This window comes from Xenopus laevis, chromosome 8L, assembly GCF_017654675.1.
Source record: "Xenopus laevis strain J_2021 chromosome 8L, Xenopus_laevis_v10.1, whole genome shotgun sequence".
Taxonomy (NCBI): Eukaryota; Metazoa; Chordata; class Amphibia; order Anura; family Pipidae; genus Xenopus; species Xenopus laevis.
The window spans coordinates 21717290-21740891 of NC_054385.1; the positions used below are offsets into that span (position 1 = coordinate 21717290).

The window sequence follows — 23602 nt, forward strand, 5'->3', positions numbered from 1 at the left end:
GTGTGGGTGATTGCAATATAGATTTAGCTCTTGCTTGTTGGTAATGATAGCAAAGTCATTCTTGAAATTAAAATGATATATAAAGAGTATATATATATATATATATATATATATATATATATATATATATATATATATATATATATATTAATTTACTGAGGAAATTTAGCAAAATATATAATTATATATTTTTAAGCAATGTATACCTGCACTAAAATATTTGTAAACTACATTTGCTTTTGGATCTTGGGAATCCATTTTATTATTTATCGAAGGCAAGAAAAACAGGGTATTGCATGACTGTGCCAGACTGTAATGGTATAAAGTTATTCCTATAGGGAGCAGTAATTGGTAGGGTTGCCAAACCATACAATCCAATGGGAACCTCAGTGGTCAAGAGACATGTAGGCAGATAAATTTGAGACAGGGTGTTGGGTGTGGATGGTTAAGACCATGGGAACTTTTTTTTTTTTCATTCTTGGAAACTGTAATCACCACATAGGAAAGTTTAAGTGTCGTAGATTATATTTAGTAGTCACTAATAAAAATGGTTTACCTACTTAATTCATAAATTAGGCGTACTGCTATTTTTTGTTTCTTCTAGGGGGTCATACAGTTTTCATCTACATCTGTTCTAAAAGGTGAGTAGTAATATGATTTAGCTGCTATTTGAAATAGTTTAATTCCATTATGCTATTTATCCATATGATTATGTTTTTGAACAATGACACACAGGAGGGCTCATTTAGCCAACTTCAGGCAGTCTGTAAAAACCTGCACAAAGTGCTCTGTTTTATGCAGTTTGCACAGTTTTCTACAGCGTTGAGGTACAGCTCTTGCCCCTAGAATGGAGTGCATAGAGCTTCACTTTGTTCTGAATAAAGTACTGTATGCTTACTGGCACTGTATTAAAAAGTGGCAGTAGGTGGGCAGAATGTAGGAAATCCCTGCAATGCTCCCTCATTTGTTTTATGCAGCCATGCAGGCTAGGGTACACCAGGACTGACTTATGGCTAATAGCATCTTGCCCCAGACTTTTGTAAAATAAAATCACTGTAAATCATATTTGCTGATAACCGCTTCAAATTATTGTGAAAAGAAATCACTCGTTGTTGCATCCGGACCCTGTGTCTCAGGATACAAATGTGCCTTGCTTTTTACAGGACTCTCTGCTTTTTAGTCCCTGATTCCAAGTTATCAAACTATGCCTTCTAAACTATAGTACTGCTTTTTGTAACTTACCACCCATAGTAAGATAAACTCCATCAATATTAATTAGTATGACACATACATAGCTGTTTCTTATATTACAAACAAATGAAGTTGTATAATATACAGCAAATGTGGCACTTCATAATTTATTGTGTATGGAATGCTATGTAATGTCTCTGTAAGAGGATTGAAAAAGACAGAGCTGCTGCCCACAGTGATACCTAGAAAGCTTCTGTTCCAACAGCAGTGGCGGAACTACCGGGGGAGCAGGGGGTGCGAGCGGGCCAGGGCCCGCACCCCCTCAGTGCCCCCCGGCAGTCCGTTCACCTCTGTAAATGACCGGCAAATGCGGCCATACGGAGGGGGGCGGGGCCCGGTTGCGCGTCACGCACCAGCGCCCGCCCCCTCTAGGATCGCCACTGTCCAACAGGAATGGATATTTATTTTCAATATATTAGTACCCAAGAAATTGTAGCAGGAAACATACAAGGAAAATGACTTCCCTGAACATTTTCTTAGATTGCTAAAGCACTGCAGGTTTACACTAGCATAAAGAACAGTAGCATTTATGCATACAGCTAAGGCACATTAAATCTTTAACGTAAGTATTCTCTTTCAGAAACCAGCAATCATGGGTGACGCTGAGATGGCTGTTTTTGGCCCGGCGGCACAATTTCTCCGCAAAAGTGAGAAGGAAAGAATTGAGGCCCAGAGCAAGCCTTTCGATGCTAAGAACACAGTATTTGTAGATGATGCAAAGGAGCTTTACCTGAAAGGTTTGGTTACAGCTCGAGAAGATGGCAAGGTCACAGTGAAAACTGATGCTGGAAATGTAAGTGTGACACTGCATTGTATATAAAACCTAATTATTAGTCATAACAAGAACCTCCATGCATGAATCATGTCTCCTTTTTTTCCAGAATGTAACTGTTAAAGAGAACCAAATTTACCCCCAAAATCCACCAAAGTATGACAAGATTGAAGACATGGCCATGATGACTCACCTGAACGAGGCCTCTGTGCTGTACAATCTCAAAGAGCGTTATGCAGCATGGATGATCTATGTAAGTCAGAAACACTGTTTAGAAAGACTATTTAATTTAAGATTTCCATCTTTAAGAGAAAATAAGTGTGAACTCTAGGAAGTCATGGCTCTTTCCCCCTGTAGATCATTCTGACTAAACTTCCCTGGTATCAAAAGCCCTAGCTTATTTTAAAGTGTGGCCCTAAAATAAATATAGATAATCTCTGCATTCTGAGGCAGAAATAAATCCTACTTATATATTCCTGATAAAAAAAACGTACACAGGATCAAACATACTGTAGAATTTCACAAGTTTAATATCTATGCCTCTCATTGCAGACGTATTCTGGTCTATTCTGCGTCACTGTGAACCCCTACAAGTGGCTGCCAGTGTACAACCCAGAGGTTGTTGCCGGCTACAGAGGAAAGAAGCGTGTGGAAGCCCCACCTCACATCTTCTCCATCTCTGATAATGCCTACCAGGCCATGTTAACAGGTAAGAGTATCACACCTTCTCTATATATATTTTATACTTTATTGTGCAACTGCAGTAGTCATCATGTGTCTCTCATGGTCTTGTAGATCTACAAAGCTTATCAGATGTCCCCCCTATAAATTAGAGATATATAACTAAGATGCATTTTTTTTACAGATCGTGAAAATCAGTCTGTCCTGATTACGTAAGTAATGCTACGATTAAATATATTTTAATGCCATTTAGAATATTTTTGAGCATTTTGTTCATAAAATGGTTGCTATTTTATCTCTTACCCACAGTGGAGAATCTGGTGCAGGAAAGACTGTGAACACCAAGCGTGTCATCCAGTACTTTGCAACAATTGCAGCTATTGGAGATTCAGGAAAGAAGAAGGAACTCAGCAACAGCTTGCAGGTATTTGATTATTGTTTTACTTTATATAGCATTTACATTTTACACAGTTCTTTCCAGAAATTGCTCTTCATTCATATCCGTCCCAAATAATTCAAATCAAGTCAGCCTACATGCATGGTTATGAAGCGGGGAAGTAAATCAGAGTAACTAAACAAAACCTGCCCATATACAAGTAAAACATCCAAATGCCATACAGATACTGCCCAGGTTATAATTAAACTAAGAACCCCCACAAGTAGCAAGGTTGAGCCACTGGCTGCTCATGGTCATGGATGAGACAGGGTACTTGTGGTTTTATTTCTACTGGCATTTATTAATTGGTTCAATAATAACCAGTAAAATGAAGAAATCTTAATTTCATTCTGGTTCTAGGGGACTCTTGAAGATCAAATTATTCAAGCCAACCCTTTGTTGGAAGCTTTTGGTAATGCCAAGACTGTGAGAAATGACAACTCTTCACGTTTTGTAAGTACTTTAGCGGCATTAGAGCATATTTATAATTAATTCCCCAATTATTTGATTTTTTTAACATCTAAACTCTAACCTTTAGGGTAAATTTATCAGAATCCACTTTGGTACCACAGGAAAACTGTCATCAGCTGATATTGAAACATGTAAGATATGATTTCTTTGTCTGTCTTCCAAGTCCTGTCTTGTGTTTATATAAAGTTAATTTTCAACCTATGTATCTGTAGATCTGCTAGAAAAATCCAGAGTTACATTCCAGCTATCAGCTGAGAGAAGTTATCACATCTTCTATCAGATGATGACAAACAAGAAACCAGAGATTGTTGGTAATTAGAATTTACTTCTTAATAAGGTTTCCACAAAAAGTATGTATTTGGACCTTTGAGACAAATGTATGCTGTTGAATAATTGGTTTTCCTTTCTTATCTAGAAATGTGTCTAATCACAACCAACCCATATGACTTCCCATTCGTCAGCCAGGGTGAGATTGTTGTGAAGAGTATCGATGATAATGAAGAGCTGATGGCCACTGATGTAAGAAATGCAAATACTTTATGAGCAGTGAGTATTGTGTACATGTTAACTTTCAGCCTGGCCTCACACACTGTTTCACTTGCAGAGTGCCATTGACATCCTGGGTTTCAATCCAGATGAAAAGGTTGGTATCTACAAACTGACAGGCGCAGTCATGCACCACAGCAACATGAAATTTAAACAAAAGCAAAGAGAGGAGCAGGCTGAGCCTGATGGCACAGAGGGTTAGTCTTACTTTCTAGATCTTTAGTTGAAATCAATTTCTCTTAAGAAGCCAATACACTGATATAATATAAATTTGCTATTTTCAGATGCTGACAAAATTGCTTATTTGATGGGCCTGAATTCTGCTGATTTGCTCAAGGCATTGTGTTACCCAAGGGTCAAAGTTGGTAATGAATTTGTCACCAAGGGCCAGACTGTCCCACAGGTAATCTAACATCTTCATTGATACTGGCCTTGATCTCTTTATTGTTCAGAATCTAATGAATATTCTCTTCTTTTAGGTCAATAACTCTGTTGGTGCCCTCTGCAAGTCTGTGTATGAGAAACTGTTCTTGTGGATGGTCACACGTATCAACCAACAGCTGGATACCAAACAACCAAGACAGTACTTCATTGGTGTGCTGGATATCGCTGGGTTCGAAATCTTTGATGTGGGTTTATTAACTTTGTTATTTTCCATTCTGATTCTTTTAAAAGGTCAATATCGACTCTATCTAACTATTTGTTGTCACTTACAGTTCAACAGCTTGGAGCAGCTCTGCATCAATTTCACCAATGAAAAGTTACAGCAGTTTTTCAACCACCACATGTTCGTCCTGGAACAGGAAGAATACAAGAAGGAAGGCATTGACTGGGAGTTCATTGACTTTGGTATGGATCTGGCTGCCTGCATTGAGCTTATTGAAAAGGTTGGTTAACTTATATATACTTATTCCTCAAGTACCTAATTCATTATTATATTGGGCTTACACACTTTGTATATTTATTCTAGCCCATGGGTATCTTCTCCATCCTTGAAGAGGAGTGCATGTTCCCCAAAGCTTCTGACACCTCCTTCAAGAACAAACTCTATGAGCAACATTTGGGCAAATGCAAGAACTTTGAAAAGCCCAAGCCTGGCAAAGGAAAGGCTGAAGCTCACTTCTCTCTGGTGCATTATGCTGGTACTGTGGATTACAACGTCTCTGGCTGGCTTGACAAGAATAAGGATCCACTGAATGAGTCTGTCATTCAGCTCTATCAGAAGTCTTCAGTTAAACTGCTGTCCTTCCTCTACTCCAGCTATGCTGCATCTGATGGTAATAATGGCAATTATTCTGCTAAAACTTTATAATGTGTAAATTTCTAATGCTGCTTCTTTGATACACATTTATTTATGTATTACAGCTGATGCTGGTAGCAAGGGTGGAAAGAAGAAGAAGGGATCCTCTTTCCAGACTGTATCTGCTCTCTTCAGGGTTAGTACAATTTTTAGATGCTGGATAGTAATTCAAGTATTTTATTTTTAAGTTTGTAATGAGTATATTTCATTAATACATTGTTCAGGAATGTACCAAATCCAGTTTCAATTCTGGAATTGGCTGAACCCCAGACATTTTGCAGAATTTGAAATTGGCTGATCCCTCCTTGCATTTAGCTGAATGAAATCCAAACTTTTAAAATAACATGAGTGTAAAGATCAGGATGACAAAATCACTATTGGCTAGATTTTTATTTTTCCAAATGTCTAATAATGAATATTAGGATTCAGATTTAGTCAGCAATTTGGCCAAATCTTTTGTGTAGGTCTGTGTTTCACGAATCCAAACATTATAGATTAGGTGCATGTCCAATATTAGGCCCAATATTAGTTTATTTGATTGATATACCTGTCTACATACCTGTTTTCCTGTATTATTTTATATTTAAAAAATGCACTGATATTGTTTTCAGACAATTTATTTTAAATTAGCTGCACTTTATTTGTGTTTAAGGAAAATTTAAATAAACTCATGACCAACTTGAGAAGCACCCACCCCCACTTTGTGCGTTGTCTGATTCCAAATGAGAGCAAGACTCCTGGTAAAGATTTCTTAAAAACCTTTTCATAAACAAACGATATCATGAATCAAGAGAATTCCCTGACAAGCATCCATTTATTAACATTATGAAATACTCTGTTCCAGGTATTATGGAAAATCATTTGATCATTCACCAGCTGAGATGTAACGGTGTATTGGAGGGGATTAGAATCTGCAGAAAGGGATTCCCAAGCAGAATCCTCTATGGTGACTTCAAACAACGGTATACAGTTGTACTACTTTACAATTTATAGCATATTTGATACATTAATTGCTAATTAGAATTAAATGTGCTAATATTTTACCAGTTTTGTACATTCTCCTTTCTTTTAGTTACAAGGTTTTGAATGCCAGTGCAATCCCAGATGGGCAGTTTATTGACAGCAAGAAGGCTTCTGAGAAGCTCCTGGGCTCTATTGATGTTGACCATACTCAGTATAAATTTGGACACACAAAGGTACAAGAACTTTTTTCCAAAGCACTAGATAGTTATGGGTGATGCTGGGCATTACCACTTAAGCATGCCTTACTTGCTCACATAAAACATTTTCTTTCAATTCATAATTTGTTTTGTTTAAAGGTGTTCTTCAAAGCTGGTCTCTTAGGTACCCTGGAAGAAATGAGAGATGAAAAGTTGGCACAACTCATCACTCGTACACAAGCTCTATGCAGAGGTTTCTTGATGAGAGTGGAGTTTAAGAAAATGATGGAAAGAAGGTATTTTTTCTACTTTTTGCATTTAAAAAATGCAGCGCATTATAAAGATCATTAGACTAAGTTATTATTTACCTTTTCTTCTTATAGGGAGGCCATCTATACCATTCAGTACAATCTGAGGTCATTCATGAATGTCAAACACTGGCCATGGATGAAATTATACTTCAAGATTAAACCTCTCCTGAAGAGTGCTGAGACTGAGAAGGAGATGGCAAACATGAAAGAAGAATTTGGGAAGACCAAGGAAGCACTGGTCAAGGCAGAAGCAAAGAAGAAAGAACTAGAGGAGAAAATGGTTGCCCTGTTGCAGGAAAAGAATGATTTATCCCTGCAAGTTCAATCAGTAAGAATCTCAGACTCCAAATAATGTTGCTTTTTAATTATATATGCTCATCTGCACATGAAATATGATGCTATCTTTCTCATATATAAATAGGAAAGTGAAACTTTGGCTGATACTGAGGAAAGATGTGAAGGCCTCATAAAAGTTAAAATCCAACTGGAATCTAAAATCAAAGAATTAACAGAAAGACTTGAAGATGAGGAGGAAAGCAATGCAGAGTTAACAGCAAAAAAGAGAAAGCTGGAAGATGAATGCTCTGAGTTGAAGAAAGATATTGATGATCTTGAACTCACTTTGGCCAAAGTAGAAAAGGAGAAGCATGCCACTGAAAACAAAGTAAGAGACATGTTCTAATGAAACAAGAATATAGTGTAATTTAGGAAAATTATTTAATTGAATGTTACCCCCACCCTTAGGTAAAGAACCTTACTGAGGAAATGGCAGTTCTAGATGAGAACATCTCCAAACTCACCAAAGAGAAAAAGGCCCTCCAGGAGGCTCACCAACAAACTCTTGATGACCTTCAAGCTGAAGAGGACAAAGTCAGCTCTTTGACAAAAGCCAAAACTAAACTAGAACAGCAAGTAGATGATGTGAGTTTAAATCTGGTTTCAATTATCCTTGATATTTTTGTAAAACATGACTTTGAAACTTAATATTTTACTATTAAATTAGCTGGAAGGTTCCCTGGAACAAGAGAAGAAACTTCGTCTTGACCTTGAGAGAGCAAAGAGGAAACTAGAAGGAGATCTCAAATTGTCCCAGGAAACTGTCATGGATCTTGAAAATGACAAACAGCAAACTGATGAAAAACTTAAAAAGTTAGCATTGCTCTTTCTGATTTTGCATTAAAAACAATAATGAATTTCAAAAATAGTGTGTAGGTTAAAAATAACTAATTCCTATATACTTAATCTAACTGCAGGAAAGACTTTGAAATTAGCCAGCTCCAAGGAAAAATAGAGGATGAACAATCTTTGGCTTCTCAGCTACAGAAAAAGATCAAGGAACTTCAGGTAAAGCATTTTTAGTCACAGCAATTGCTTATTTGAGCTATATAATCATGCTGAAACAATAACCTCTACTCAAATTTCAGGCTCGCATTGAAGAACTTGAGGAAGAAATTGAGGCTGAACGGGCAGCTCGAGCAAAGATTGAGAAACAAAGGTCTGATCTTTCCAGAGAACTTGAGGAAATTAGTGAAAGGCTTGAAGAAGCTGGAGGTGCAACATCTGCACAGATTGAAATGAACAAGAAACGTGAAGCTGAGTTCCAGAAAGTGAGACGTGACCTGGAAGAGGCAACCCTTCAGCATGAAGCAACAGCTAGTGCTTTGCGAAAGAAGCACGCCGACAGCACAGCTGAGCTTGGGGAACAAATCGATAACCTGCAGCGTGTAAAACAGAAGCTGGAGAAGGAAAAGAGTGAGCTTAAGATGGAGATTGATGATCTCGCCAGCAACTTGGAGAATGTCTCCAAATCCAAGGTATACAAATTTGAACAAAGATTAAATGTAAAGTAAAATATACGTAAATTTTAAGTAAAGTGGTTTGATGGATGTGTATAAATTGATTTGACTTTAAATTTAAATCATTTGCCTTCAAGGCCAACCTTGAGAAAGTGAACCGTGTGCTTGAAGACCAACTTAGCGAAGTTAAGTCCAAGGGTGATGAGCAACAGCGTCTCCTGATTGATCTCTCTGCCCAAAGGGCTCGCTTCCAGACTGAGAATGGTAGGTTTGACAAAAATACGCACTACGTTTAAACCGATCACCATGTAAAAAAAAACACATTGCTAAAATAAGTACATTTAAAAAGTAAAAATGTTAAACAATGCCCTATCAAATATTTAATTAAACTATATTTTTGTTTTGTGTGACTTCTAGGTGAACTCTCACGTCAGGCTGAAGAAAAGGAATCTCTGATCTCTCAACTCTCTAGAGGAAAGCAGGGATTTACCCAACAAATTGAAGAGCTCAAGAGACAGCTTGAGGAGGAGTCAAAGGTAACAACTTATTTAAAAAAATCATTCTAAAATAATATGTAGCATCTCCTAATTTTATACTGAGTTACACTATCTGAAATCAGTAATAACAATTTTTGCATAATGCTCACAGTGTTTTATATTTTCAGGCTAAGAATGCCCTTGCTCATGCTCTGCAATCTGCCCGTCACGACTGTGACTTGCTCCGTGAGCAATATGAGGAGGAACAGGAAGCCAAGGCAGAGCTCCAGCGCACACTGTCCAAAGCCAATGGTGAAGTTTCCCAGTGGAGGAGCAAATATGAAACTGATGCCATTCAGCGTACCGAGGAGCTGGAAGAAGCTAAGTAGGTTCACAAATGTTGTTAAATCATAACCAGAACAACATGAACATAGAGAATTTTCTAGAAAAAAAAATGTCAATGTATTTTTAGGAAGAAGCTTGCTCAGCGTTTACAGGATGCTGAGGAGCAAGTTGAGGCTGTGAACTCCAAGTGTGCCTCCTTGGAAAAGACTAAGCAGAGACTGCAGTCTGAAGTTGAGGACTTAATGGTTGATATTGAGAGAGCTAATGGTACAGCAGCAGCTCTTGATAAGAAGCAGAGGAACTTTGATAAGGTATATAAATATTTTCTCTAAATGTTTAGGAAATGCAATTTTTAATATATGTTGTGATGTTTATGATATCGGTTTATTTCAATAGGTCCTGGCAGAATGGAAGCAAAAGTATGAGGAAGGACAAGCTGAACTGGAGGCAGCTCTAAAAGAAGCCCGCAGCCAGAGCACAGAGATCTTCAAGTTAAAGAATGCTTATGAGGAATCCCTGGAGCACGTTGAGACACTGAAACGTGAAAACAAGAACCTTCAGCGTACGTATATATTTTCACACAAATTTAAGGGTCACTTACTAATGTAGTGAAGAGTTTAAAGTACAACTCTTGCATGCAAATCATCAACAATGCAGTGTTTCCAAAATTTGCAGCCTAATTGCAGCTACCAGTGGAGTTCCATCTGATGTTTGTAACAAAACTCAAAAAATTGTGCTTGCTGCGAGCATTTGAGAGTGTGGACTACAACACTTTTGGTATGCAGTGTTAAAATGGCATTAGTGTGTACAAGCCTGAGGCTCCTATTTGATGCAATCCACCGTGGGAACCATAAAATTACCACTATGTTCAGAGTGGAAACTTCAGTGTTCCCCAGCATCAATAGGCACACTTGTGCAAGATTTAGTAAAAGAGGCAATTAATCAATGGTGTTGCATGAAATATAAGAAGGATTAGTGAAAAACTGTCTTTTAATTGGAGATCTGTTGGTTTTATAGAGGAGATTTCAGATCTGACTGAACAAATTGGTGAAACTGGAAAATCAATTAATGAATTGGAGAAAGCCAAGAAGCAAGTGGAGCAGGAAAAGAGCGACCTTCAGGCAGCACTGGAAGAGGCTGAGGTACTGAGCTCTAAATAAGTAGCTTGAACTATTTGCATTAGGATATGTTTGGTTTCAAAAATGAAAAATATTTATATGTAGTAGGGCATGGATATTCTTCAACACCTTTCTTTAAAAAATAGGGATCTCTCGAACATGAAGAGGCCAAGATCCTGCGCATCCAACTTGAATTGAATCAGGTAAAATCTGAGGTGGACAGGAAGATTGCCGAGAAAGATGAGGAGATTGAACAGCTAAAGAGAAACAGCCAGAGAGTAATTGATACCCTGCAGAGCACATTGGACTCTGAAATCAGGAGCAGAAATGATGCACTGAGACTAAAGAAGAAGATGGAAGGAGACTTGAATGAACTTGAGATTCAGCTTAGCCATGCCAACCGCCAATCTGCTGAGGCTCAGAAACAGCTCAGAAACGTGCAGGCTCAGTACAAGGTAACCTTAAGATTCCTTTTTGTTTTCACCATCATCTAGACATCTCACCAAAAAACATCATTGATATTTTATTCTCACTTCCCTCTGTTCCTAAAAGGATGCTCAGCTTCAGCTGGATGATGCAGTAAGGGGACAGGATGACCTGAAAGAACAAGTTGCTGTGATTGAACGCAGAAATAACTTGCAGCAAGCTGAAATTGAAGAAAACAGGGCTGCCCTGGAACAAACAGAGCGATCTCGTAAGATTGCAGAACAAGAGCTTATAGATGCAAGTGAACGTGTTCAGCTACTCCACTCACAGGTACATATTTTTACTAGAGATTGTCATACATAGATATACAAAGTTATTTTTGACTAACAGAGGTATTTTGTATTCCAGAACACAAGCCTAATTGGCAGCAAGAAGAAGCTTGAAGGTGACATCTCACAGCTCCAGAATGAGGTTGAGGAAGCTGTGCAAGAAGCCAGAAATGCTGAGGAGAAGGCCAAGAAAGCCATCACTGATGTACATATTTTATTATATTTAAACTCTTTAAACTACATCAATTTTTGTTAATTTTTATTAATCTCTTTTCTCTCCATTTACATAAAAGGCTGCTTTGATGGCTGAGGAACTAAAGAAGGAACAGGATACTAGTGCTCACTTGGAGAGGATGAAGAAGAACCTTGAACAAACTGTAAAGGACCTGCAGCACCGTCTGGATGAAGCTGAACAGCTGGCTATGAAGGGAGGCAAGAAGCAGCTCCAGAAACTGGAAAGCAGAGTATGTGTGTCACATTATGGGTATGATAATAAATCAATCTGCAATTATCTAACATTTACTAATTCATGTATTAATGTTACTCACAGGTACGTGAACTGGAGAATGAACTGGATAATGAACAGAAACGTGGTGTTGAAGCTGTGAAAGGTGTCCGTAAATATGAGAGGAGGGTGAAGGAACTCACTTACCAGGTAAAGTATTAGATAGATGTTGACAGAGACACAAAAAAATATGTGTTCATCAAGTTCAACCTTTTGCCCAACCTACCTATTTTAATGTTCTAGAGAAATGTGAAAAAACCCATACATAGCCTTATAAATCCAAAAAGTCAATTGGATCAGTCCCTGGATCAACATGTACAAAGAGAATTAATATGAATAATTCTGTGTTGATTCAGTTTCCTTTGCTGAGATCTGCCAGTTCAATTGCATCAGGAAAATAACCTCACAATAGATTTCTACTCTAGAGACAGGAGGTGATATGTTCTAGAACCAGTCACACTGGTGCTCCATCCTTAACAACTAAAAACACAGGTTTACTGCTGAAAGTGCAATCCACACAGTAATCCTGCATATGTCTTCCAGTTCCTTATTGTTTGTTTCTTATTAAAGGAGAAAAATGACTCTTCCTTCCATGCATATATACCTATTTTAATATGGGTCACTATCTCGCTGGCCCTTGGCATTGCTTTCCTTTTTAAGATAATAATTTGCAATTTTTCTTACAACCATCATCAAGGATTCACCTGCTTAGTCCCATTAAGGGTATAAGTAACCTGCATATTTTGAAATGATAAGTGCATACAATTAATTTTTGTGTACATATATTCTTCACCCTTTTGTCAAGATTCCTTTGCCAAGCTACTAGCATTAGTGAACATTTAATATTGCTGCCACTTTGTACATTATAAACATATGTTAATCCTACAGACTTACCCTTACAGCACTTCCCTTGATGGATCCCATATAAACTGTGTGTACATCAATAACGTGACACATAAAATGACACTTGTAACAATCGTATATCTCATTGCCAATAATAGGATCATTCTGACCTGTTGTATTTTTTACAGACTGAGGAAGACAGAAAGAATGTTCTGAGACTTCAGGATTTGGTGGACAAACTGCAGATTAAGGTTAAAGCCTACAAGAGGCAAGCTGAGGAGTCTGTGAGTACATATTATATACAAATAATGCCAGTATTTTGTTATATTTACAATAAGTTCTTCTTTAATTCTAATAAACTGTGTTTTATAAAGGTTTCTAGACCATCCTTAAAAGGTTTGAATAATTACCAAGCATGGTAACTTACATTATACCTTTCCATTCTCCTAGGAGGAACAAGCCAACACTCACCTGGGCCGCTTCAGAAAGGTGCAACATGAGCTTGAGGAAGCTGAAGAAAGAGCAGACATTGCAGAGTCACAAGTTAATAAACTCAGGGCAAAGAGCCGTGATGTCGGAGGCAAGGTAAAATTTGTTTCTAGTTGCTTCAGTTCTTATTAAGTTACATTCCTTTATTGTCCCATGCCAATTCTTGTTTGATCTATTATATACTTCTATTTTCCTTCACAGAAAGAGTCTGAAGAGTGAAGCATATTAAAACGAAGATAGAGAAGTTTGCAAAATGTAAATTTCTCACTTGTGAATATCCCTTGTATTTGCCACCCATTCCCATGTACCTCTCTGAATAAATCTTTTGCAACTTGTACATATTTGTTTGCTGTTTTGTGTTTGGGAACACTTTCTAAGACTTGGCTTCTAAGAGACGGTTTAGAACATATATCTTTAGTTTTTGGTTGTTTAACTATTGTTCTGATTCAACTCCTTAAATACATTGCCAATAGGTGGTTACATTACTAATAGGTGGAGAACTACATGTAAATGTTCCATTTTGGATTGGAGAAATACTGAGCCCATTTACATGATCCAAGCTAATTCAGAATGCACACAGAAACATGTAATACAACTTCTGATCCAACCAAAAAGGCAGACGAGCTTTGTATAATATTTTGCACATTTCCCCAATTTTTCACATAAAAATCATGAAAAATGTTAGAGAGATCTTTGGGGATAGATATAAAAATGCACCCATTGTAGTGTGCAACCCGTAGTTCATATAAAGTCTTATTTTATTGCACAACTTAAACATTTTCTATGGTGCAAACAATTCACTTGCTGTGACATCTAACTCGTGGTTGAATTAATTTGTTACTCAAGGCATCACTTACTTGCCTCCTGAAAGTTTCCTTTAGTGCAACCACATAGTCCTTCCTTTCAGTCTATGGTACAGCCATATGGAGTTCACTGTAGCCTGCAAGAGCTAATCAATAAGAACAATAAATAATAACAATTGTAACAATGTAACGTCCAGTTGAGTGTGAACAAAAGAAAATGTTTGAGTCAAAGGTTTAGATATATGGAGATACAAATTACAGAAGGACTGAGCATTCTGTATAATAGCTCCCATTCCTGTATAACTTAGTTACAGTATATCACAGTTGTGACATAAAGTTTTACCACTTTAATAGGGATATCCAGCTTGCAGTTTCAATATCAGGCACGTGAAGCTTTGATATTACACATTGGGCCAGATTCAATTCAGTGAGAAAAAGTTATCTCCTGGTTTATCACGTGAAAACTCATGGACGAGATTCAATTCAAGGAGAAAAAACTTTTCTCCAAATTCAGTTTCAGTTTCTTCCCATAGACTTCAATAGAGTTTTTACGTGATAAGCCGCGAGATACGTTTTTCTGAATTGAATTGAATCTCAAATCAAATCTCATCCATGAGTTTTCTCATTGAATTGAATCTGGCCCATAAATTGTAAATTATTGTGTTCACTGTACTTTGAACTGAACTGTATGTGGATGTTAAATCTACAAGCCCAATTGCAAACAACTATGGGGTATATTTATCAAAGAGTGAAATTAATAGTGAAGTTCCGCCACTAGAGTGAAATTCCGCCACTTCCCATTCATTTCCATGGGGTTTTTAAAGGCGTAATTATCAAAGGGTGAAATTTCACGTTCACCCATTGAAAAATACGCCTTTCAAAATCCCATAGAAATGAATGAAGAGCTGCGGAATTTCACTCTAGTGGCGGAACTTCACTCTTTGATAAATTTACCCCATATGATGGTTATATGCCACCAACTGAAAACTATATATCCCTGATGCAATATGCCATCTTGCAATCCAGAGGCCAGCATGATAATATAAAGGCCAGATTCAATTTAGTGAGAAAAAGTTATCTACTGGTTTATCATGTGAAAACTTATCGACTAGATTCAATTCAAGGAAAAAAAACTTTTCTCCAAATTCAGTTGAAGTTTTTTCTAATAGAGTTTCCAATAGCGTTTTCATGTGATAAACCGCAAGATTTTTTTTTAAATTGCATATCAAATTGAATCTTGTTCATGAGTTTTCCCATGATAAACCTTTTTCTCATTGAATTGAATCTGGCCCAAAGCATGAGCTGGTGAAACTTCAAACAAATTACAAATATTTTTCCACATTGTCGAAACTCTCAATTATATATGTAAATGTACATTCTATAAAATACATTTATATTTAAAGGAAAACTATACCCCCAAAATGAAAACTTAAGCAACAGATAGTTTATATCAAATTAAATGACATATTAAAGAATCTTACCAAACTGGAATATATATTTACATAAATATTGCCCTTTTACATCTCTTGCCTTGATCCACCATTTCGTGACTCTATCTGTGCTGCCTCAGAGGTCACCTGACCAGAAATACTACAACACTAACTGTAACAGGAAGAAGTGTTGAAGCAAAAGGCAGAACTCTGTCTTTTAATTGGCTCATGTGACCTTACATGTGGTTTGTATGTGTACACAGTGAATCTTACGATCTCAGGGGGCGGCCCTTATTTTTTAAAATGGCAATTTTCTATTTATGATTACCCAATGGCACATACTACTAAAAAAGTATATTATTATGATAATGGTTCATTTACATGAAGCAGGGCTTTACACATGAGCTGTTTTACTCAGTATCTTTTAATAGAGACCTACATTGTTTGGGGGGTATAGTTTTCCTTTAAAGCTATAGAAGACTTGCAGGGGGGCATATACACAGACAAATGTGAATGGTTGATTCCTGGTGTGAAATAAGTGTCACAATTTACTGTTGTTCTAAAAATCAATGACACAGTAATAAATTATTGACACCAGAGTTTTCCAGACTGTGGAGCTGCTCCGTGCCCCAAGGAACTCAGCCTGATGGTGACATTTGGGATGGTAGAGCTCAGCGATGCCCCTGGGTGTAGTCATGCTCTGCGGTGTCATTCAATAGATACTGACATGTTCTCTCTTATTGCAAATGCTATGTAGATAAGCCCTGTGATATGCAAAGCAATGCAGAATGTTATGAAAGAGCACAGATGGAAAATTCATATAACAGACCGATGTAGACTTAGTAGGAACAATTAGTTCCAGTTACAATGATTGCTTAATTATTCATACTCTTCTTAATCTGAATTGTGATGTTCGGCTTGCATAATATTTCACTACTGGACACTCACAGTCTTGGCATACAGCCAGTCATAATTAGACTGCACACAGGAGGCCATTTGTTAAGCTGCCAAAGAAATTGAGACTTCACACTGGCCTATAAAAGTACCAGGGAATCACACTGTTAGGTTAGGCGCTAGTGGGAACAGTCCTTAGAATTTCTTTTAACCTTTATTTCCACCATAGACCTATATTAAATCAATATAATTTAGCACTTAGATATTATTCTTTTGGGCAATGTGAGTTGGACATAGTGCTTAGCAAAAAAGATTTTGTTTGGTATATAGGGCTGGTGCACTTTGTGGCAGCATCAGGACACAGTGCATCTAAAGGAAATATTTATTTTTCATCATAAATGTTCATCCAAGAGATTCCCAGAACACCTCTGTTCCTATAAATATGCACTTCACAGAAATAAAGGGGGTATCATTAATCAAGTGTGCCTAGTAGTGATGAGCAAATCTGTGCCATTTTGCTGCGCCGAAAAATTTGTCAAATTGTAACATTTCACAAAATGCATTGGAGTCAATGGGCATTTTTCGCATGATCATTTTTACGCGTGCAACAATTTTTCTCACTCCAAATGCATTAAAGTCAATGGCCATTTTTTCTTATGGCAACTCTTTTCCCTAATGCATTAAAGTCAATGGGCGTTTTTTCTTATGGCAAATTTTTTTATCCTAATGTATTTAAGTCAATGGGCGTTTTTTCTCATGGTGACTTTTTTGTCCTGATGCATTAAAGTCAATGGCCATTTTTTCTTATGGCGACTTTTTTGTCCTAATGCATTTAAGTCAATAGGTGTTTTTTCTTATGGCGACATTTTTTTCTCCAAATACATTCAAATCAGTGGGCGTTTTTTCTTATTGCTGTTTTTTCCGTGGCAAATATTCACCACAGTTTTGCGAAAAAATTCACACTTGGCGAAATTCGGAATTTCACCGCGAATCCACGGCTGGTGAATAAATTCACTCATCACTAGTGCCTAGGTCTGCAGCACAACTTGTATATTCAATCCTACCTCAGATTCTTAAATAGGGTTGTAAAGCTTGTAAAAATAAGGTTGCTGCTAAATAATATCCATTTCATATAAGCACAATATACTAGAAGAAGGTGCTAAAATAAATGAAATAAATGGCTCCAGGAGCAGAAGTTAGATTCTAATTGACTGATACAGTATGTGGGATGATAGACTGGAGTTGAGGTTATGCCAAAAAAGGTGCACATTTTGCAACAGGTCACCTATTCCACCCAATCAGCAGGAACTGGTCAGCTATTTAAAGGAGACATTTTTTGTGTAAAACTAGAAAGTACAAGGGCATTATACTCTTCTAGATATACTGTAAAAGGAAAGAGCTAAATAATGTAGTATTTTAGGCTGATTTATTAAAATTGTTTGCAAAAACCGTACTAGTGCCCCCCATCTGTTCTACTTTCTGCTGCCTCCTTTCCCAGGCTGTGAAGGGGAGCTGTGGCACTCAGCACACTGCACTGTAGGATCAATCCAGCAGCTAGCCAGACCTGATATGAAACTGAAGCCTTTCTATGCTTTTGTGATTGCAGTGCTGTTATTTTCTCATTAGGCACAATGGGTTACTGCATCCAGGCAAGTTTTGTGACTTTCACATATAAGGATAAGTGGCATATTGTGACATTATGAATATGTGAAAATAAAAGTGGTCAAATAGAATGCAAGAGTTATTCAAGAAATTAAAATACATTAAGGATGTGATCTGGAATACTAAAAAACATATTGATAGATATTCAACCAGAGGGGTGGCCCTGTGATAACTAGATAACTTTTATAGTGGGATTTTACTGTAACATAGTAAGTAAATTAGTTTGAAAAAAGACACACATCCTTCAAGTTCAACCTTTTAACTTTTTAACCTGCCTAACTGCCAGTTGATCCAGAGGAAGGCAAAAAAGCCCCATCTGAAGCCTCAGAAGGGGAAAAAATTCCTTCCGGACTCCAAAATGGCAATTGGACTAGTACCTGGATCAAATTGTACTATGAGCTATATTCCATAACCCTGTATTCCCTCACTTGCTAAAAAGCCATCCAACCCCTTCTCATTAAGCCCAACAGACCTTAGTTTAGAAAGCAGTAGTTTATGGGGCCTCGGCAGTCGTTTATGGGGCCTCGGTATCAAACGCTTTGGCAAAATCCAATTCGATCACATCAACTTTATATCTAATGTATCAGCCTGTTCCACTGATTCAGGGAGAGAATTCCACATCTTCACAACTCTCATGGTTAAAAATCCCTTCTGAATATTTAGGTGGAAACTCCTTTCTTCTAATCGGAATGGGTGACCTCGTGTCAGCTGGAAAGACCTACTGGTAAAAAAAGCATTAGAGAGATTATTATATGATCCCCATATATATTTATACATAGTTATCATATCACCCCTAAATGCCTCTTCTCCAGCGTGAACATCCCCAGTCTTTCTTCATAGCTAAGATTTTCCATACCTTTTACCAGCTTAGTTGCCCTTCTCTGGACCTTCTCTAATACAATAATATCCTGTTTGAGAGATGGAGACCAAAACTGTACAGCATATTCTAGATGGCTTTGGCAAAATCCAATTCGATCGCATCTACTGCCCCCCCCCCACTGTCCACCATCTTACTTACCTCATCATAAAAGGCAATCAAATTGGTCTGACACGACCTAAACTTCATAAAGCCATGCTGATTGCTGCTCATACTGTCATTCACTAGAACAAAATCTTGAATGAGATCCCTTAACAAGCCTTCAAATAATTTTCCCACCACATATGTCAAATTTACAGGCCTATAATTGCCAGGCTGAGATCGTAATCCCTTTTTAAATATTGGAATGACATCAGCTTTTCTCCAATCCATAGGTACCATACCAGATGAAAGTGAATCTGAGAAAATCAGAAATAGGGGCAGGTCTAAAACTGAACTAAGCTCTCTTAGAACCGGGGGGTGTATGCCATCAGGCCCTGGAGCTTTGTTTACATTCATTTTTATTAAAGCTTTATGGATCATATCGTGAGTCAGCTACTGACTAGATTGAGCTGAGCCATCAGTGCAGCTATGAAGTGAGCCTGGGAACTCAGACTCTTCTATTGTATACACTGAAGAAAAGAACTGATTTAGCATATTTGCCTTTTTTGTATCTGTTACAACCATACTGGTACCATTATTTAATGGAGCAACATTCTCTACCTGCATCTTTTTACTATTAATATATTTAAAAAACATTTAAGGCTAAGTCTTAGCCTCCGCCGCAATGCACTCTTCATATCCTTTCTTTGCCTTCCGGTTTGCTGATGTACAACATTTATTACAGTGTTTATATTCATTAAATGCAGCTTCTCTCCAACAGACTTGTAGTTTTTAAATGCCTTTCTCTTCTTTCCTATTAACTTCTTTACTGCTATATTAAGCCACATAGGGCGATTCTTAGAGCTTCTACATTTACTCCTTAAGGGAATAAATTGAGAACAGTAATGATTTAATATCATTTTAAATGACAACCATTTCTGTTCTGTGTTTTTAGCTGAAAACTTAATGCCCCAATCAATGCTCTGAAGGGCAGCCCTCAAGGCACTTAAATTAACTTCCCTGAATTTCATGGGATATATTTGTTTTTTGCACCAGACATTAAATGATATAACATTATGGTCACTATTACCCAGGGGTTCAATGACTTGCACATTTTCTTGTGGGTGATCGTAGGGGAAAGGGACTTGTTTCAAACAAAATGCATGTTTAGTTTATTTGAATAAGCCTGCTGGTTGGTGACAATATGTTCTGTGCGTAAATTTATCCACCTACAATTTTGTCTTTCTTAGATTAGGAGTATGGGGTAGCAGTTATAATGGGACAAGATCAAGTCAGTAAACCAAGATGGCCACACTGGCAGCAGTGTTTCTTAGCCTGTGGGCCTTCAGTCATTACTAAATTCAGCAACAGCTGAAGGGTTATAAATTTGACTAGGAGATAGAGTGAAGCCGCAACTGAAGAGCTACATATTGGATATATAAATACTACAGCAAATTCTATTCTTCCCCAGGCCTCCCTACATCTAGTAGAAACATCTCTCGAGTGCTTTTCCTGAAGTAAAAATATCTGCTGTTAAAGTGGAACATATTATTATCGGAAGCTCAGTTACAGCCAAGTCAGCAAGATACGCTTTAATAGGGAGTAGACTCCAGGGAGGAGCTGATATGCCTGCAGCCCATGCAAAGACCATTGATGTAAGGAAAATCCATGCTATTTCTGTCTGTATGGTTTTTTTTTTTGCAGTTAGAACCCTGTAAATTTTTGGAGATGGACAAATATGAGAAAAAGTTGGCTTGTAAACACATGAGCCAGTCTTTTATGCAGTAGCAGTTTAAATATATGTCAAATAAATTTTCCATATTCTGAGCACATTACAATACCGTACATAACTGGACTGCTATATGTTACAGAGAAAAGTTTGAGAGATGCCTTATTCAAAAATGTACTACAGGTTTGGGACATGTTATACAGATTGGGACCTGGGCATTTCTGGATAAGGGATCTTTTCATAATTTGGATCTCTGTGCCTTAAGTCTACTAGAAAATCATTTAAACATTAAATGGATACTGACATGGGAAAACATGTTTTTTTCAAAACACATTAGTTAATAGTGCTGTTCCAGCAGACTCTAGCACTGAAATCCGTTTTTCAAAAGAGCAAACAGATTTTTTTATATTTAATTTCCATAGTGCAGCGCAGGCTCCTTCTGAAAGCACATGACCAGGCAAAATGACTTATAATAACCTGAGATGGCTGCCTACTAGGGATGTAGCGAACTGCCGTTTATGTGTTCGCGAACGCCGTTCGCGAACACCGGCAAAAAATGCGAACAGTTCGCGAACAGTTCGCGAACTTCGAACACCCGCAAAATCGTTCGATTCGAACGATCGAAGGATTTTAATCGTTCGATCGAACGATTTTCATTCGAATCGAACGATCGAAGCCATTCTATCGAATGATTTCATTCAATCGAATGGCTTCGATCGTTCGATTCGAACGAAAATCCTTCGATTTTAGCGGTCGAAGGAATCGAATGGTCGAATGGTCGAACGATTTTTGTTCGAATCGAACGCGAACTCATATTGGCGAACGTCGCGCGACGTTCGCGAACATTCGGCGGACGCGAACAGTCGAAGTTCGCGCGAACTAGTTCGCCGGCGAACAGTTCGCTACATCCCTACTGCCTACACACCAATATTACAACTAAAAAAAAATACATTTGTTGGCTCAGGAATTACATTTTATATGGTAGAGTGAATTATATGCAGTGCAAACAGTGTAATTTAGAAATAAAAACTACACCATAAAAAACAGAATCTCTTTAAGGGGGTTATTTATCAAAGGTTGAATTTTAGAGTTTTTTAATCCCTCCAAGAAGATTTATTATATCTCAGTTGGAATCAAGTACAAGGTGCTGTTGTATTAACAAAGAGTAAAAGTAAATATTTAAAAAAAGAAAATGATTTGATTATTTTGAGGATAGAAGTATAGATGGGTGTAGTGGGCTCTCAGATGGAAGTAGCAACAGTCTATCAAATCTCAGATGGCCTGCTGTTGGTGCACAAGTAAAGTCATAACTGCAAAAGAACCTCTCTCATGTAAGTGTTTGGCCACACTGGTATGGTCTTCTGTTTTAGCAATGACCCGGTCAACAGACAATCAGTCCATATGTAGTATGGCATACATTTGGGAATATCAACAAAAGAAAAAAACTTTAATTTGTTTACAAATTCATTAACAAAATAAAAGGTTATTAAAGGGTACGGCCAGGTTCGGGCTGGGCCATCGGGAAACTGGGCAAAAACCTGGTGGACCCCAGTCCTCATGGGCCCCACCAACACAGACTAGACCTGCTACCTGCCCGAGACTTGCCTGCCTACTGGCCTGCAGCTTGGGCAGGGGACCTGGAAGTGAGTGTGGGAGCCCCTGATGCTTGAACCTAGTGGGCCCCGCCCCCAGTCTGACTCTGATTATGGTAGAGAGGGTCTCAGGCACCCAGCATATCAATTTCCCCTTAACAAGCATAACACACAGGATATTTTATGTTTTTTAGTTTATTTGTTATTTGAAGTAGAGATATAAGGGATCTGCAACTATCATCCCTTCAGCAATTGTTAATCCACAACTCTCAGCTTCTCCCTAACAGCCATTAGATCACTGGTCTGCAGTTTAAAAGAACATTAGTAGTCTGCATTTTCCCTGCACTTTTGCAATTATTTTCGTTATTTTGCCATGGAATGCAGTTGTCCTGTTTTCCTGGCACTCCCTGTTTTTTTTTCATATGAAAACTCATGCAAAATAGTTACTAGGTTAATACAATATTCTTTTAAATATGACATTAAAAACTAGAGCATACCATGAAATGGTGCTTAAAATATATCAGAGAGCCTACATCATCAGCCCTGACATAAGACACCTAGTGGGCTGGGCCAGACAGATGACCACTGCCATAAATGCAGACATACATATCCAGCTGCCTAATGGGCTGTGCACAAATATAGATCTTTCTTTAAAAAAAAAGCACACAAATAAGGCACACAAATATGCCTCAAATGGCAGTGTGTTGGGATTTTCTTTAAATGAGAAGGATCTAGGGGTCTTTGTAGATAACAAGTTGTCTAATTCTGGGCAGTGTCATTCTGTGGCTACTAAAGCAAATAAAGTTCTGTCTTGCATAAAAAAGGGCATTAATTCAAGGGATGAAAACATAATTATGCCTCTTTATAGGTCCCTGGTAAGGCCTCATCTGGAGTATGTAGTGCAGTTTTGGACTCCAGTCCTTAAGAGGGATATAAATGAGCTGGAGAGAGTGCAGAGACGTGCAACTAAATTGGTTAGAGGGACGGAAGACTTAAATTATGAGGGTAGACTGTTAAGGTTGGGGTTGTTTTCTCTGGAAAAAAGGCGCTTGCGAGGGGACATGATTACACTTTACAAGTACATTAGAGGACATTATAGACAAATGGCAGGGGACCTTTTTACCCATAAAGTGGATCACCGTACCAGAGGCCACCCCTTTAGACTAGAAGAAAAGAACTTTCATTTGAAGCAACGTAGGGGGTTCTTCACAGTCAGGACAGTGAGGTTGTGGAATGCACTGCCGGGTGATGTTGTGATGGCTGATTCAGTTAATGCCTT

General features: G+C 37.8%; 1 protein-coding gene across 1 annotated transcript; it reads left to right on the forward strand.

Annotated features, from left to right (window-relative positions):
* The first annotated feature begins 564 nt into the window (after positions 1–564).
* Positions 565–13592, forward strand: LOC108698244 (myosin-4). Its single transcript, XM_018229590.2, has 40 exons — positions 565–641; positions 1832–2044; positions 2133–2276; positions 2576–2732; positions 2889–2916; positions 3014–3128; positions 3501–3593; positions 3679–3742; positions 3824–3922; positions 4027–4130; positions 4216–4354; positions 4442–4560; positions 4637–4786; positions 4874–5044; positions 5128–5434; positions 5523–5593; positions 6110–6197; positions 6302–6419; positions 6530–6653; positions 6777–6913; positions 7001–7256; positions 7350–7592; positions 7673–7849; positions 7932–8077; positions 8182–8272; positions 8353–8742; positions 8862–8988; positions 9142–9260; positions 9389–9585; positions 9673–9856; positions 9942–10107; positions 10563–10687; positions 10810–11118; positions 11216–11419; positions 11498–11623; positions 11712–11882; positions 11969–12073; positions 12955–13050; positions 13217–13351; positions 13457–13592. Exons 2-40 carry the CDS (start codon positions 1844–1846, stop codon positions 13472–13474), a joined length of 5814 nt encoding a protein of 1937 aa, XP_018085079.1. The 5' UTR covers positions 565–641; positions 1832–1843; the 3' UTR covers positions 13475–13592.
* The last annotated feature ends 10010 nt before the right edge of the window (positions 13593–23602 follow it).